Source organism: Phascolarctos cinereus, unplaced genomic scaffold (genome assembly GCF_003287225.1).
Source record: "Phascolarctos cinereus isolate Bilbo 61053 unplaced genomic scaffold, phaCin_HiC Scaffold_4;HRSCAF=312, whole genome shotgun sequence".
Classification (NCBI taxonomy): Eukaryota; Metazoa; Chordata; class Mammalia; order Diprotodontia; family Phascolarctidae; genus Phascolarctos; species Phascolarctos cinereus.
In genome coordinates, this window is record NW_027555847.1 from 661,815,236 (window position 1) to 661,830,211 (window position 14,976).

A 14,976-nucleotide genomic window follows, 5' to 3' on the forward strand; every position below is an offset into this window, starting at 1 on the left:
AGGCTTGTGTCTGGCCTCATTCCACTGCAGCAAGGCCACTGGGAATATACAGTGGGGAAAAGCTGGGTTAGCAGTGCTGTCCTAGGTCCAGATTTAACTGACTCTGTGCTACTGGGCCAGTAATTTCCTTCCTTTCCTTGGCTGTTCCTTTTCTGATCTGTAAAATAGGCCTACTAATAGAGTCAGATGGATGTATTAATACAGACTTGTAGACTTCTTAACACACTTGTGTGGGCTCATTAATGTAGATGTGTAGGGATATTAAGACAGATGTATGGGATTATTAAGGCAGATGTTCAGGCCAGTTCAAACCCTGCCCTCCACGCAGGGCCCTTGAACCCCTCAGAAGAGTTAAAACCCAGACAAATGAAGAAGGAAACAAAGAGTTCCGGCCCTCCCCTTGGTTCGACCGGGACTATCCCAGATTGAGAAATCTCCAGGCCCGCCCCTGCCAGGGGAGGGCTTGGGGGGGCAGTCTCTGAGCCCCAGGATAAGAAGCCACCTCCAGGGTTCTGCTCATGCTTTCCCCTCTCCCTCTTCCCCAGCTTATCCTGTCTGTCCTGCTTTCTCGATTCCAGTCCAGAGCCATGGGACCACTAGCTGTCCTGCTGGCTCTGAGCTGGGTGACCCTGGCTCAAGGGGATCCATTGTAAGTAGTGGGGAACCCTCCTCCCAATTTCCTCCCCTGGGGTGGCCCTAGGGAACCTGAGAGATAGTTGTGAAATTGAGGAATGCTATTGGAGTGGGGAACCGGCAACCTGAAGGCCACATTCGACCCTCTAAGTCCTCCAGTGCCTGCCCTTTGACTGAATCCAAACTTCATTGTTCTGTGGAATTTGGATTCAGTCAAAGGGTTGCATTTGAGGACCTAGAGGGCCACAGGCTCCCCATCCTTAGATTAGAGGTTCTTTACCTTTTTTGTCATGGACTCATTTGGAATTAACGTGAAGCCTATAGATCCCTTCTCAGAATAATGTTTTTAAGTGCAAAGATTAAATACATTGGATTATAAAGAAAACCAATTATATTGCAATGTAGTTGTCAAGATACTTTAAAAAATAAGTTCAGGGAATCCAGGTTAAGAATTCCTGGGCCTTAAAGGATGGAAGACATGTAACATCTATGGAATTTGGGCAACCATGGACATGATGACTGAGCCTAGAATTCTAGAGACAGTTGGAGGGTCCAGGAGACATCTGTGGGACCCAGATGTCTATGGGATTTGGGGATATCCATAGGATGCAGGTTATATCTGTAGGAGTTGGGGGGATACCTGTGGGATCCAGGTATTATTTGCCCTGGGTCAGAAAGAAGTAAAGAGATCTGGGTGACATTTCTGGCCAAGCTCAGTTGCCAGCTAAGGAATCTAGATAGTCTTGGATATGGAATATGGGTAGAATCAGGTTTTGGTGCAGCTGGCTCTGGGGAAGAGGAAGGGGCTGAGAGGGTGGCATCCGACTGTACCAGGATCCCAGGGACAGAGGACAGAGCAGAGTAGTACCAAGAACATAGATCTTAGAGCCAAATGTTAATGAGGTCTCCGCAGCTTTCTGTAGGAGAGCTTTCAGCTACTGCCTTCTTGGGTGGGACTGCCTCAGCTCTGAAGGGGTAGGGGCCCAGTGGGTGCTGGCTGTCTAGGACTAGCAGTGACTTCTTCTTTCACCTACCCAACCCCCATCAGCTACATCCTGCTCACTCCCAATGTCTTGAGACTGGAAAGTGAGGAGCAGCTGGTCCTGGAGGCCCATGGGGCGGCAGGTGACGTGCCTGTTGAGGTCTCCATCCACGACTTCCCTCAAAAGAAGCAAGTCCTTTATTTGGAGAAGACCACACTTAACAATGCCAATAATTACCTGAGCACCATCACTATTAAGGTGGGTATGGGGCTCCCTATGAGCAATCTTGACCCTCTGGTCAGTCTGTCCAGCTATCTTATTCCTGTATATGAAGTCTATATAAAGTCTGCTCTGACTGCCCCAGACATCACCCACTATCAGAATGATAAAATTTCCAAGTTAGAAGGGGTCTTACAGATCATCTAGGCCAAGCCCCTCCTTACAGGGCAGCTAGGTGTTATAGTGGATAGAGTCCTGGACTTGCAGTCAGGAAGACCTGACTGCTGTGTGATCACTGGGCAAGGCACTTCATCTCAGTTTCTTCACCTGTAAAATGGAAATAATATTAATACCAGCCTCGTGAGGCTGTTGTGAGTTCCAGTGAGATACCATGCAAAAAGGCTTTGCAAACCTTAAAGTGCAATACTAAGCAGTTTTACAGATGAGGAAACTGAGGCCAAAGAATGCTCTGCTCAAGTGCATGCAGGTATTAAGGGGTCAGAGATGAAACTTTAGTCTAAACTTTTGATATAAAGTTCAGCTACTGTTTCTGCTATACCATTCTCTCCCCCCGGACTCCCAGTGCTTTTCAACCCCAGTCAGAATGCCTTTAAGCCAGCGATGCCAAGCTCATCCAGTCTGCAGATGCCACAAAGCTAAGAGGGACAGCTAATACATTGGATGGCACTTAGGCTCTGAAGATCTCTTGGCAGGCTGGATTATTGGACCGAGTCCAACGGAAAGGAAATTTATTAGGAATAAATGTGAAGTCTTGCGCTTGGGTTAAAAAAAACAAAACAAACAAAAACCCCCAGTTCAGCATGAAAGAGGCATGGCTAGCAAGCAGTTTCTCTCCAAAAGATCTCAGAGATGGAAGGGGCCTCCTCCCTCTACCTGAACCAGAGTCCCTTCTCCACCCCAGCTGACAAATGGTCATTCATTCAGAGCCTTGTCTTAGATCTCCAGTGAGGGGGAGCCCACCTCCTGCCAAGGAAGCCCAATATTTTGGGATAGAGGGCCAGGCCTGGAGGCTGAAGACCCAGCTTCCTCAGTTCAAATCTGGCCCCGGACACTTAACTAGCTTTGTGACCCTAGGCAAGTCACTTCACCCTAAACCAGCTCTGAGTATTTATACCTTGGGTTTTGGGGCTTGGTTTATTGGGGGGTTTTTTTGGTTGTCAGGACTTAAGAAAGTGGGATAGCTAGGTGGTTCAGTGGACAGAGTCAGACATGACTGAAACAACTGAACAACAGTTTTCATTATCCTGTTTGCCTTTTTCTGAATGTTCTCCAGCTTCTTAAAGTCTTTCTAAAACGTGGGGCTCAGAACTTAAATACAATATGCCACATGTGGTCTCTAACCAGGGCAGAGGAGAGCAGGGCAGACCCCTCCCTGATCTTGGACACTCAACTTCTCAGTACAGCCAAAGGTTACTTTTCTAGCTGCCATAATCACACTGTTTACTCAGACTTTGCTTTCGGTCCACTAAAGCTCCCAGATTTTTCCGGGCAAACTCGGTTACCCTGTGCAAGTGGAAGACTCTACATTTGAATTTAATTGGTCTAGACCAGGGGTTCGGAACCTGTGGCCTCAAGGCCATATGTAGTTCTCTGGGTCCTCAAGTGCATCCCTTTGACTGAATCCAAACTTTGTTCTGTGAGGTTCGGATTTGGTCAGAAGCCTCACTTGAGGACCTAGAGGGCCACGTGAGGCCATGAGGCCTCAGGTTCCCCACCCCTGGTGTAGATGGGTGGTTTCTTCAGTATGGGCAACTTAGGTGAGAAAACTTCCTCTATCAGCTTGTTCCTTCTACTCACTTGTAACTTAAAGAGTTTTAAAGAATTTTAAATTATATTTAATTTTAAAAGAAATTTAGAGAATTAAAGATTTGCCAAAAGTTATGAAGAGGTTAAGGGACTTGGAGGTAAGTGTTTGACAATCCCCCGAAATATAAGTAGGACACACTTCTAAGTTTAATCTGAATTATTAATATATTCTCCATCACTTTTAAGTTTTTGCGTCGTTGAGTCATTTCAGTCACATCTGACTCTTTGTGACTCCATTTGGGGTTTTCTTGGCAAAGATACTGGAGTGGTTTGCCATTTCCTTCTCCAGCCCATTTTACAGATGAGGCAAGAAACTGAGGCAAATAGGGTTGAGTGACTTGCCCAGGGTCACACAGTTAAGTAAGTGTCTGAAGCTGGATTTGAACTCAGGAAGATGAGTCTTCCTAACCTCAGGCCTGGTGCTCTATCCACTGAACCACTTAGCTGCCCCCACTTTCTTAAGTTCTGACAACCAAAAGAAAAACAAAACAAAATCCAATAAACCAAGCCCTGAAACACAAGGTATAAATACTAGGAGCTGGCTTCAGCACACACCTGGATTTGCCCCAAGTCACACAGCTAATATGTCTCAGAGACAGAATTTGAATCTAGACCTTCCTGACTTTTCTCTGCTGTCTATAGCACAATATCTATCTAAGACTTTACATTTATTCCTGTTAGACTTCATCTAATTAGAGTTAGCCCAGTGTTTGTGCCAGTCGAGATCTTCTTGATTTCTGACTGTGTCATTCAGAGTCAATATTCAATCTGGAAAGTATCCCGAGGAAGGCATTCAGGGCAATGAAGAAGAGCCTGGTACTCAGGCCACATCCACTGATGCCCAGGAACTGGAGATTTTTTTAGCCTAGAGAAGAAAAGACAGGGTGTAAAAAATGACTGTCTTCAAGGGCTTGTTATCTAGAAGAGGGCTTATGCTTTTTCAGCTTGGCCTCAGGAGACATAAGGGCAAAACACTTTCACCTATTTGGACCTCAGTTTCTCTATCTGTAATAGGTTACACTAGATGACTTCTAAGGTCATCTCCATCTCTAGACTTACAGTCCTATGGTTAATGATACTTGTTCTATCTATATTACATAGAGATGTTGTCAGGGAAAATGCCCTGTAAATTCAGTTCAGTTCAATAGACACATTGTGCTGTAAATTCTAAAGTCCTATAGAAAAGAGCTATAATCATACTTATATTAATGATTATTAATGACAATCGTTAATACTCATCTCAGCCATAATAATTTATTTCTGCCCCATGGGCTTCCCACAACTCTGGTGATCTGAACCTCTCCCCAGCAGACACCCAAGCAGAGATGGATCTGCTCCTTTCCAGGCCCCCCCCCAGTATGGTTGAGCCTGGGGCTACGAACTCAGGAGATCTCAGGAAAGATCTGTGGCCTGGAGTTCCTTCCCAGATCCAGAAGGGAGGCTGATATCCCTGCAAATTTCAAGAATCAGGGAGGAGAGGGCTCATGCTTTTTCAGCTTTCTCCTGGAGGAGAAAGAGCTTGAGCTGAGCTCAGAGAGTGTCCTGGGGTGGAGGTGGGAGGGATGGGGGGGTGGAGGGGTGGGGGTTGGGGGATGAAACTAGGGAAGAGGGTATGCAGGCTGGTGGATGGATCACTAAGGGCTACTGCCCCAACCCCACTCCCTTCCAGATCCCAGCCCAGAACTTCCAGAATAAGAAAGATCACAAGTTCGTCAGTATTGTGGCCAAGTTTGCCCAGGAAAAACTAGAGAAAGTGGTGCTGGTGACTCTTCACAGTGGCTACCTATTTATTCAGACAGACAAAACCATCTACACACCTGGTTCCACAGGTGAGCTCCCACCTAGTTAGGCTCAGGTGGGAACACCTGAGCTAGAGCTCAGGCTCTGGCTGTGGGCTCCCAGACAGGTGATGCTGGTATGTGGTAGGGGTGGAAGGGAGGTGGGGAGGGGAAAACAGACAGACCACAGACAGCCAGGCTCATGAGGCTCTCTTCCCTTCCCCTTCCCAGTTCTGTACCGGATTTTCACCGTGGGCCACAAGCTTCAGCCTCTGGCCAAAACTCTGACTGTCAACATCGAGGTAATGGGGCCCAGGACACATACACACACACACACACACACACACACACACGTACACAAACACAGCCCTTCATGGGCACCCAGGCACACATAGACATAGACATAGACATGTGCGTATGTATGTATGTATACAGAGGCACACATATGCAAACACAGCCCTTCATGGACACACCCAGGCACACATAGACACAGATACACATACATGTATATATGTATACACACATATATGTGTATATATACACACCCATAAGACATCCCTGCCACAGTTCTTGGACAGCCACAGACACATGGGCACACACAGACTTATTCACACCTAGGTGGAGAGGGGGTCTGGAGCTCAGGGCTGAAGGGGTCAGCTGGATCCCCTCTTAACCTAAACTCTTTGCCCACAGACTCCTGATGGTATCATCATCAAGAAGGACTCACGGTCCTCTCAGAACAGCAATGGCATACTGAGCTTGTCCTGGAGTATTCCTGAACTTGTCAGGTAGGTGACCTGACCCAAGTCCTGCGGGTGGTATGTGTGTGCTGGGGGCCCAATTTACACTCTCAACCTTCATCCTTGCTTGAACTCAGCTCTTTGAGTGTGTGTGTGTGTGTGTGTGTGTGTGTGTGTGTGTGTGTGTGTTCCTTTCTTGGGGGACAAGCCCCAGAGGGAAGCCTTTTAGGGGGACATGGGTACCTTTTGTCCTGGTGAATCTCTCTGGGCCCTGATTTGGGTCTGTTCCATTTCCACCCGACCTACTCCTGAGATGCTTCAGTTTGGGGGGGGGGGGCGGGGAGAGGGATTAAAAAAATCCTGGACACAGACTCAGGGCATCTAGGTTGGAGTCCTGACTATGCTACTAACTTGCTTTGTGACTTTGGAGAAGTCACTAGATCTGTCTAGGCCTCTGTTCCTTCATATTAAAATGAAGGAGTTTGTACTAGATTTCTGAAGTCCCCTCCAGACCCTAAGATCATCTTCCAACAGTGGGGGCCCCCTACGGCAGACCACCCTCACCTCCCAGGCCAGGCTGCTCTCAGTCTTATCTCTGTCTCCTTCCCCTTTCCAGCCTGGGCCAGTGGAAAATCATCACTTATTATGATGACTCTCCCCATAAAAACTTCTCTGCTGACTTTGAAGTGAAGGAGTATGGTAAGGAGGGTGGGGGTGTTAAAGATGGAGATATGATTTCCCACCAGTACGCCTCCCCTTCAGTGTCCCCCAGGAAAGTTCCTCAGGTCCTTCTGGATGTCCCCCAGTTTTAACCCTCAGTATTCCTATCAGGTTAAGACCAGTCAGAATGCCTTCCTATTGCCTCCCAGCTCCCCAGACCAGACTTCTTAAAGCATCCCCTTCACTGTCTTTTTCCTCAGGTCTCTCAAATCTTCCCCAATGTTCACCCCCAGCCCCCATTTCTCCCTGGTCTTAAATCCTTCAGAATTCCACCCCCTTCTCATTGTCTTATCCCTGACACAGACCTTTCAGAGGGTCTCCTTCAGTGCATCCCATGACCCCTAAGAATTTTCCCCAATCTCCCCTATCTCAGACTTGGATCTTTCAGAATGAATGAATGAAAATAAGCATTTTTAAAGCACCTACTAAGTATCAAACACTGAACTAATCATTGGGAATGCAAACAGAAGAACAAGTCAGTCCGTGCCCTCAGGGAGCTCTCATTCTAATGGGGTTAGGGGAAGACAAATACGGGTAGGAAGGCTCTGTTGCAGAGCAAGATAGAAAGGCCCCCTGGTCTCTGGGTACAACAGCAAAATGACTCCCAGACTCTTCCTTCCAAACTCAGCCCTCTTAGAATATCACCTTATATTTCTCCACTCAGACTCTTACCCCTGAGAATGCCCCCCATGATCTTCCCACTTAGACCCAGACCCTTCAGAATGTCTTTCTCCAAGGATCTATGGTCCTTATAATGCTCCCAGTGTCCCACTGCCCCCCAGACAGAGCCTTCAGAACATACTTCAATATATGCTCATTTAGACCTAGACCCCTCAGAACATCCCCAGTGCCTCCTTCTATGCCCAGACCCCCAAGAATGGCCCCAGTGTCTCCTCCCAGACCCAGAGCCTTCAGAATAGCTCCCAGTGTCTCTCCACCTGGACTCAGACAACTCAGAGCATGGTTTCTTTATCCAGTGCTGCCAAGCTTTGAGGTAAAGCTGCACCCAGAGGAAAAATTCTTCTACATCGACAATCATGAAGGTCTGAGAGTCTCTATCACAGCCAGGTAAGGGCTTATGTAGGATTTAGGGATTGAGGGAAAGGGGCAATGAGGTATGCCAAAAGAAGACTTGGGGGAGGGGGGATGTGGTTGGCCATGCTAGGAGAAGGACTGCGTGCTCAGCATGTAGCACAGCAGAATGCAGTTTGACAAATATTGATTAAGCACCTACTTTGTGCAAGGCTCTGGGCTGTGGAATGGCAAAGTTTCTGTCCTGAAGGAGCTCAGTGATCTCTGGTGAGAATATGACATGTGAACAAATAATTATAATAGGGGTTGCAAGAGAGACCAGAAAAGAAAGACAACATTTGTAGAGGGAGTTTGGGAAGAGTGGGGAAGGGAGCCAGGGAAGGCTTTAGGTAAGAGGAAGTACCTGAGATGAGCCTTGAAGGAAAGGAAAATCCTCAACCACACAAAATGTAAGGCAAGATTGGGAGGAGGACCTATGTGGTTTGTCCAGAACTAGAGTGCATGAAGAGCAAGCAGCTGGTGATGGGGTTGGAAAGGTTGGTTGGAGCCAGGTTGTGGAACAGCCTTGAGTCACAGTGTAAGGTGTCTATTCTGTATGTAGCACAGACCCTCTTGGAGGTATTTGAGGAGGGGAGTGTCACGGTCATAGCAGTGCATTAAGAAGATGACCCAGGTATTGGTATGAAGAAAGGGAAGGGGAGAGACTAGAGACAGAGTGACTCCTTAATTATTATGATCCAGATGAAAAGAGGGCGGTGGCAATGGGAGGGGATAGGAGGAGTGGGATGTGAGAGATGTGCGGTAGAATAAGACTTGACAGATGATTGGTTGTGGTAGAGGAGGAAGAGGAAGAGCCAAAAGTGACTCCCAAGGTTCTAGCTTGGGTGAGCTACCATCCGTAGAAATAAGGAAGGTGGGTAAAGGAGCTGGTTCAGGGAAAGATGATGAGTTTAGTTTGAGACATGCTGAGTTTGAGGTCGGTGGGACAGCCTGGTAGAGATATCCTGCAAGAAGTTGGTAATATGGGACCAGAGCTCAGGGGACAGAGGTCGGGAATGGAGAAAATGATTCGGGAGTCACCTACATAAACCTTCACAAGGAAGAGAGGAGGACTTCAGATGGAACCCTGCACTGGGGAATACTTGTGTTAAATAGGCAAGAGGAGGATTGAAGAGACAATGAAACAGACAACAAAGGAATGGTCAGAGAGGTAGGAAGAGAAGCATGTGAATGCTAAGTTATGGAAACCAGGGCACAGGAGGATCTTGGGAGGGCTCAGGATAATTCTGGGTTATCAGGGTTCATCCGCCAGATACCAGGTGGTACTTTCTGAGTCAGAAGGAAGATGGGGAATCCTGCCTAGAAGCAGTGGGAAGGATGAAGTGATCAAAACCCTTCCCCTTTCCCTGTGCAGGTTCCTGTATGGAAGGATGGTGGATGGCACTGCCTTTGCCATCTTCGGAGTCCTGGATGAAGGAACTAAGCGGAGCATCCCTGAATCCCTCACCCGAGTTATAGTATGTGATCTGCCAAACCCAGGTCCTCATCCCTTTACTGTGTTCTTTCACCCACACTGAGCCACAGTTCCATCACTGAACTGCCAACCCCTTCGTTGAGTTTTGATTTCCTTTCTGGGCTCCAGTTCCTCTAAGCACCCCATATTCTCCTTGATCACCCCATCCTCTCTATACTATGCCCCTCTCTGAATTATGATCTAACCAGTGTCACCTATACCCGCACAGAACCAGCATCCCTTTCATTGGTCTTCTGTTCTCTTCATGGAGCCCTCACCTCTTCACCCTGTCCCCTTTACCCTCCTTGTGCCCAAGCCTGCCTCCTTTTGAGTTTCTCTGCTCTTCATTAAGCCTGAGCATTTCTCACTGGGCTATACCACACACAGATTGAAGATGGCAGTGGAGAGGTTACTCTAACCCGAGATGCTCTGGTCAAACAGTTCCCAGGCCAAAACCTGGTGGGAAAGTCCTTGTATGTGTCAGTCACAGTTATCCTGGAGTCTGGTGAGTGAGGGGGAGATTGCGTGTATGTGTGTGTGTGTGTGTGTGTGTGTGTGTGTGTGTGTGTGTGTGTGTGTGTGGACTCTAGGCCCCCTCCTTCTTTCCTTCTGGTCTCACCTCTCCTTTTCCTCTGCAGGGAGTGACATGGTTGAGGCTGAATACACTGGGATCCCTATTGTGACATCTCCTTACCAAATTCACTTCACCAAGACTCCTAAGCACTTCAAACCAGCCATGCCTTTTGATCTCACGGTGAGACCACTAGAATGCACAGGCCCTCCTTCTCTATAGGGAACGTTTTTTCATTTCCCTCCTAGGTCACCTGTCCCAGGGTGGGGAGGAAGTACTTCCTTCAGGTCTAGCCTCACTGCCTTCCACTGCAGTTATAGTCAGAGCTACTTTTCTTGGACTAGAGGAGGGGATGGCCCAGAGGGCCCAGATGACCCCAGAGGGTCATTCACAATTATTCTCTGTTCTGTAACCTTTCTAGGTTTTTGTGACTAATCCAGATGGATCCCCAGCCTCTCACATTCCGGTGGTGGTCCCAAACTTTGATGTCCGGTCTATGACTCAAGAAGATGGTCTGGTCAAGTTGAGAATCAACACACCCAATAACCGTGGTCCTTTGAACATCAGAGTAAGTGATCTTGAGAACTCACATAGTGCTCGGATTCGGTCTTCGGCACTGTGGGGGTTCTGTCATTTGGATAATCAGAGTGTCTCCTTGACATAGTCACAGTTTTGTTGTTTAAACAGTTGAAGTTTTTTATCTTTTGCCTGAAATAATAGGCTTCTGTTACTTGTCTAATGGGAGTTTTCTCATATGGAAACAAGGTTTGTGGTTTGGAGACAAGAGGGGTCTATACATGTTTTTTTCAAAATTTTTATGGATGTCGTTTGTTTTTACATCTTCTACATTGGCCACTGCATCCCTCTCCCCACTCCCTCTCAAAGAGCCAGCTTTCAGAATAAGGAATTTTAAAAAAGAAAAAAAAGGAAAACCTTCAGCAAAGCTAACCAACATAGTTAAAAAAAAAAGTCAATGTTACGTGCAGTGTTCTGCACCCCTGGTAATTCACTGCTGCAAAGAAGCAGGGAGAAGTGTCTTCTCATATCTCTCTTGGTCATTATAATTTCACAGCACTCATTTTCAATTGTTTTGTTGTTATGTCCATTTAGGTTGTTATAGTCATTGTAGATATTTTACTGATTCTGATTATTTCTCTTCGCATCAGATGTCTTCCCAAGCTTTTCTCTATTCATCCTATTCATCCTTTCTTATAGCCCAGCAATATTCTATTAGGTTTGTGTGTCACAATTTATTTATAGGCTTTGAATAGTTGCATTCATAGTTATGATTGTAAACTGTGCTTCCTATTCTTTTACAATTATTGTTCTGGGGTTTTTTTGCCCTGTCCCCTCTTTAAGAGTCTGTTTTGCATCTGACTATTGATTATCTTAATGTAGCCTCTCTCTTATTATCCATTCCCTCCATTACCTTTCTTTTAATCTCATTCACTTCTACTTTTTCTCTGTTGTGTAGGATGTTGTATAAGAAAAGGTCTGGGGTGGTGGGATATACTTCAAAATGGTAAGAGAAGAGGAAAGTCTGTGTAGAAGAGACATACATACACAGAGACAGAGGCAGAGAGAGACACAGAGAAAGCCAGAGAAGGGGTGGGGAGAGAGGGGAGGAGAAAAGCGAAAGGGGAAGAAAAAGAGAAAGGGAGGGGAGAAGACACAGAAAGAGACAGAGAGAGAAATACAGAGACTTTGAATCAATATGCTTTGAAATCCAGTTCTTTACTACCTTGATAAATGCTGCTATAAATACTTTGGTGTATTTTGGTTTTTCTTTTTGTCATTGACTTCCTTGGTGTATAGTCCTAGCAATGGGATCTCTGGGTCAAAGGCCACGGACATTTAAGTCACTTTCTGCACAATTCCAAAGTACTTTCCAGAATGATCATACTGTCACAGTTCCATTAATGCATTGGTATATCCATCTTTCCATAACCCTTCCAATATTGACCATTTCTATTTGTAGTCATCTTTACCACTTTGCTGGGTGGAAGGTGAAAACTCGGAGGATTTTGATTTTTCATTTCTTATTATTAGTGATTTGAACCATTCTGTCATATGGCTGCTAATAGTTTGCAGAAAACTCTGTGTTCATATCCTTTGACAATTTCTCTTTTGGGGAATGGCTTTCAGTCTGACATATTTCTGTAAGTTGTCTATATAGGTTTTCAACGTCTACCTATTTTACAGGTGGAGAAACCCAGACCATTATAACCTTCCTGTTGCTACTTTGTCTTAGTGGTAAATAAGGAATACTGCATAGTCCTTTCTCTCCCTCCCTCCCTACTCCCTCCCACTCCTCCAGTAATGCTACTGGCAGTTTTCCAGACAGCAAAAGCTGATTCCTCTCCTTCCACACCCCCCACCTCTCTCTCTCTCTTTCCCTCCACCTCTCTCCATCTCTTTTTCTCTCTCTTCACCTGTCTCCCTCTTTCTCTCTCTTTTTCCTTCTTTCTCCCTCCATCTTTCCCCTGTTTCTGTCTCTCTCCCCTCCTCTTTCTGCCTATCTCTGTGCCTCTGTATCTCTCTCTCTCTCTCCTCTCTCTCTCTCTCTCTCTCTCTCTCTCTGCCTCTGTCTTTTCCCATTCTCCCTTCCCTTTCTCTTTTTCTTCCCCTTTCACTCTTCTCTCTCCCTCTCTCCCCACCCCTTCTCTGGCTTTCTCTGTATGTGTTTCTGACTCTGCCTCTGTGTATGTATGTCTGGACAAGTCCCAGTCTTCTGTGGGCTTCCTGGATGGTGCTGACCAGAAGTTATCCTGTCCTTTCTCCTTACTATAAGTGATCTGGTGCTGAGAAAATTCATTTGCACATGCAAAGCAAATATGTGCTGTGGACTAAAGTTTTACTTCTTTCCTACCCTTAGGTGAGGACAGACAAGGAAGGACTCTCTGTGGATCGCCAGGCATCCCAGCAAATGGTAGCTCAACCCTACCAGACCGTAGCCGGCTCCAACAATTACCTGCACCTGTCGGTGCCCTCAGTGGAACTCAAGGTTGGAGATAACCTGAACGTCAACTTCCACTTGAGAACAGACGGGCCCAACGTGAACCAGCAAATCAATTACTTCACCTATGTGGTATATCCCCAGTGCAATTCTTGATCCCTCTCTTCTTTTTCCTCTCCCCATCTCCCAAGTCCCCCTTGCTCTGATTCTTCTTGCTTCCCCCATCTCTACCCTCCAAACCCTCAGATCCTTTCCCCTCCTTCCAGCTTCCGTCTCCATGATCCCTCTTGAGACCCCTTCATCCCTAATGAAAGGTGGTGTGGTATAATTGATTGGGGGCTGAGCTTGAAGTCAGGAAGTCCTGGATTCAAATCCCATCTCTTACACTTAGTTGCTTTGTAAACTTTGAATTACTATATAAAGTTACTATTATTATTATTATTGTTGTTGTTGTTGTTGTTGTTTTGTTGTTGTTGTTGTTTTTATATCCCTGTTTGTCCACCAGATCCTTCTTTCCTTGGTCCCCTTCTCCCATTCTATTTGTCCAGACTCTCCTCTTTTAATCACTCTCTCTTCCTAGTTCTCATTGGGTCCTTCTCCCTCAATCTCCTTTGATTTCCCTCTCCCACATTCTCTTCCCTCTATGTTCCCCACCCTTGTTCCCTTTTGCTCCTCCCAAAACTCCCCAGTCTCCTGTCCCTGTGAAAGGTCAGCTGGCCCTACCCCTCTATAATCTGTGTCCTCCCCAGATCATGAACAAGGGGCTGGTGTTGAAGGCTGGGCGTCAGCCGCGGCAGCAGGGCCAGGATGTGGTGGTGCTCTCACTACCCCTCACACCTGACTACATCCCCTCCTTCCGAGTGGTGGCCTATTACCATCTGACTCTTAATGGCCAGAAGGAGTTGGTGGCTGACTCTGTATGGGTGGATGTCAAGGACACTTGCATGGGCAAGGTGAGCCTCTTCCCCTTACCCTTATGCTAGCCTTGGCTTCTTAGCATTGTGTCTATCTTTGTTTCTATTCAAGAGTTCTAGAGCTGGTGATTTTCCCATCTCTAGAGGTATTTAAGGAATAACTAAATGACCTCTTACTGAGGACTTTATAGAGATCATTCTTGATCAGGTATGGGCTTCTTCCATAAAATAAGGGCATTTTATGGGTGGTCTCTAAGTTCCTCCCAGCTTGGGTAGCCGTGGTTGAATTAGATGGTTTCTGAAATGCCTTCCAAATGTGAGATTCTGTGATTCTTCCTCTGTGAGCCTCTATCTCTCTCTGTCTGTCTCTCTGTCTCTCTGTCTCTCTCTCTCTCTCTGTCCCCTTCTCTGCATCTGTGTGTGTCTTTACCTCTCTCAATACATCTCTGTGCTTTTTGCTGCCTATCTGTGTCTTATATATGTGTCATTTCTTTTGTTTCTTTTTCTGTCTTATTTGTGCTTCTGTTTTTTCTGTCTCAATTCGGTTCAATAAACATTGATTTAGTACTTACTGGACTTGGAGTTAGAGGGCCTCTTTTCAAATTCTGATTCTTTTCCTTACAACCTTTTTGCCCTTAGGCAAGTCAATGAACCCCACTAGGCCTCAGTTTTCTCAGCTAAAAAATGAATGGGTTAGACTAAATGGTTTCGGGGGCTCCTTATATCTTTACACTTTTGCTCTTACTATCCTACTATGTGTCAGGCCCTGTTCTGAAAGCAGGAAATAAGAACTAAAATAGAATATTGTTCTTGCTTTCAAAGAGTTCCTTTTCTACATGGAGGGTAGAATTCCTGCACAGATAGGTATAATAAAAGGTGGGTGTAAGTGGGGCAAAGGAGAGATTGGTCAAAGCACTATAGGAACATTTGAAGAAAATGTGCCTTTCCATGTTTTTCTTTCTCAAAGTCTCTTTTTCTGTCTCTTTATGTCAGTCTCCTTCTCTGTTTTTGCCTCTACTTCTTCGTCTGTCTTTTTCTCATCTCTGTCTATCCAATCTTGACTCTCTTTGTTTTTCATCTTTGTCCTCAT

The 14,976-nt window shown here is 46.1% G+C and overlaps 1 protein-coding gene across 1 annotated transcript in view; it reads left to right on the forward strand.

Moving 5' to 3' along the window:
* The first annotated feature begins 505 nt into the window (after positions 1-505).
* The window catches only part of C3 (complement C3), a 38,367-nt gene continuing 23,896 nt past the window's right edge, over positions 506-14,976 (forward strand). Inside the window, exons 1-13 of the mRNA XM_020971319.2 lie at positions 506-649; positions 1,682-1,874; positions 5,332-5,491; positions 5,672-5,742; positions 6,134-6,228; positions 6,797-6,879; positions 7,878-7,968; positions 9,347-9,449; positions 9,833-9,950; positions 10,084-10,199; positions 10,438-10,584; positions 12,892-13,104; positions 13,722-13,925. Of these exons, the coding sequence (XP_020826978.1) occupies positions 519-649; positions 1,682-1,874; positions 5,332-5,491; positions 5,672-5,742; positions 6,134-6,228; positions 6,797-6,879; positions 7,878-7,968; positions 9,347-9,449; positions 9,833-9,950; positions 10,084-10,199; positions 10,438-10,584; positions 12,892-13,104; positions 13,722-13,925 (1,725 nt within the window). The 5' untranslated portion in view covers positions 506-518. The remainder of the gene's footprint in view (positions 650-1,681; positions 1,875-5,331; positions 5,492-5,671; positions 5,743-6,133; positions 6,229-6,796; positions 6,880-7,877; positions 7,969-9,346; positions 9,450-9,832; positions 9,951-10,083; positions 10,200-10,437; positions 10,585-12,891; positions 13,105-13,721; positions 13,926-14,976) is intronic.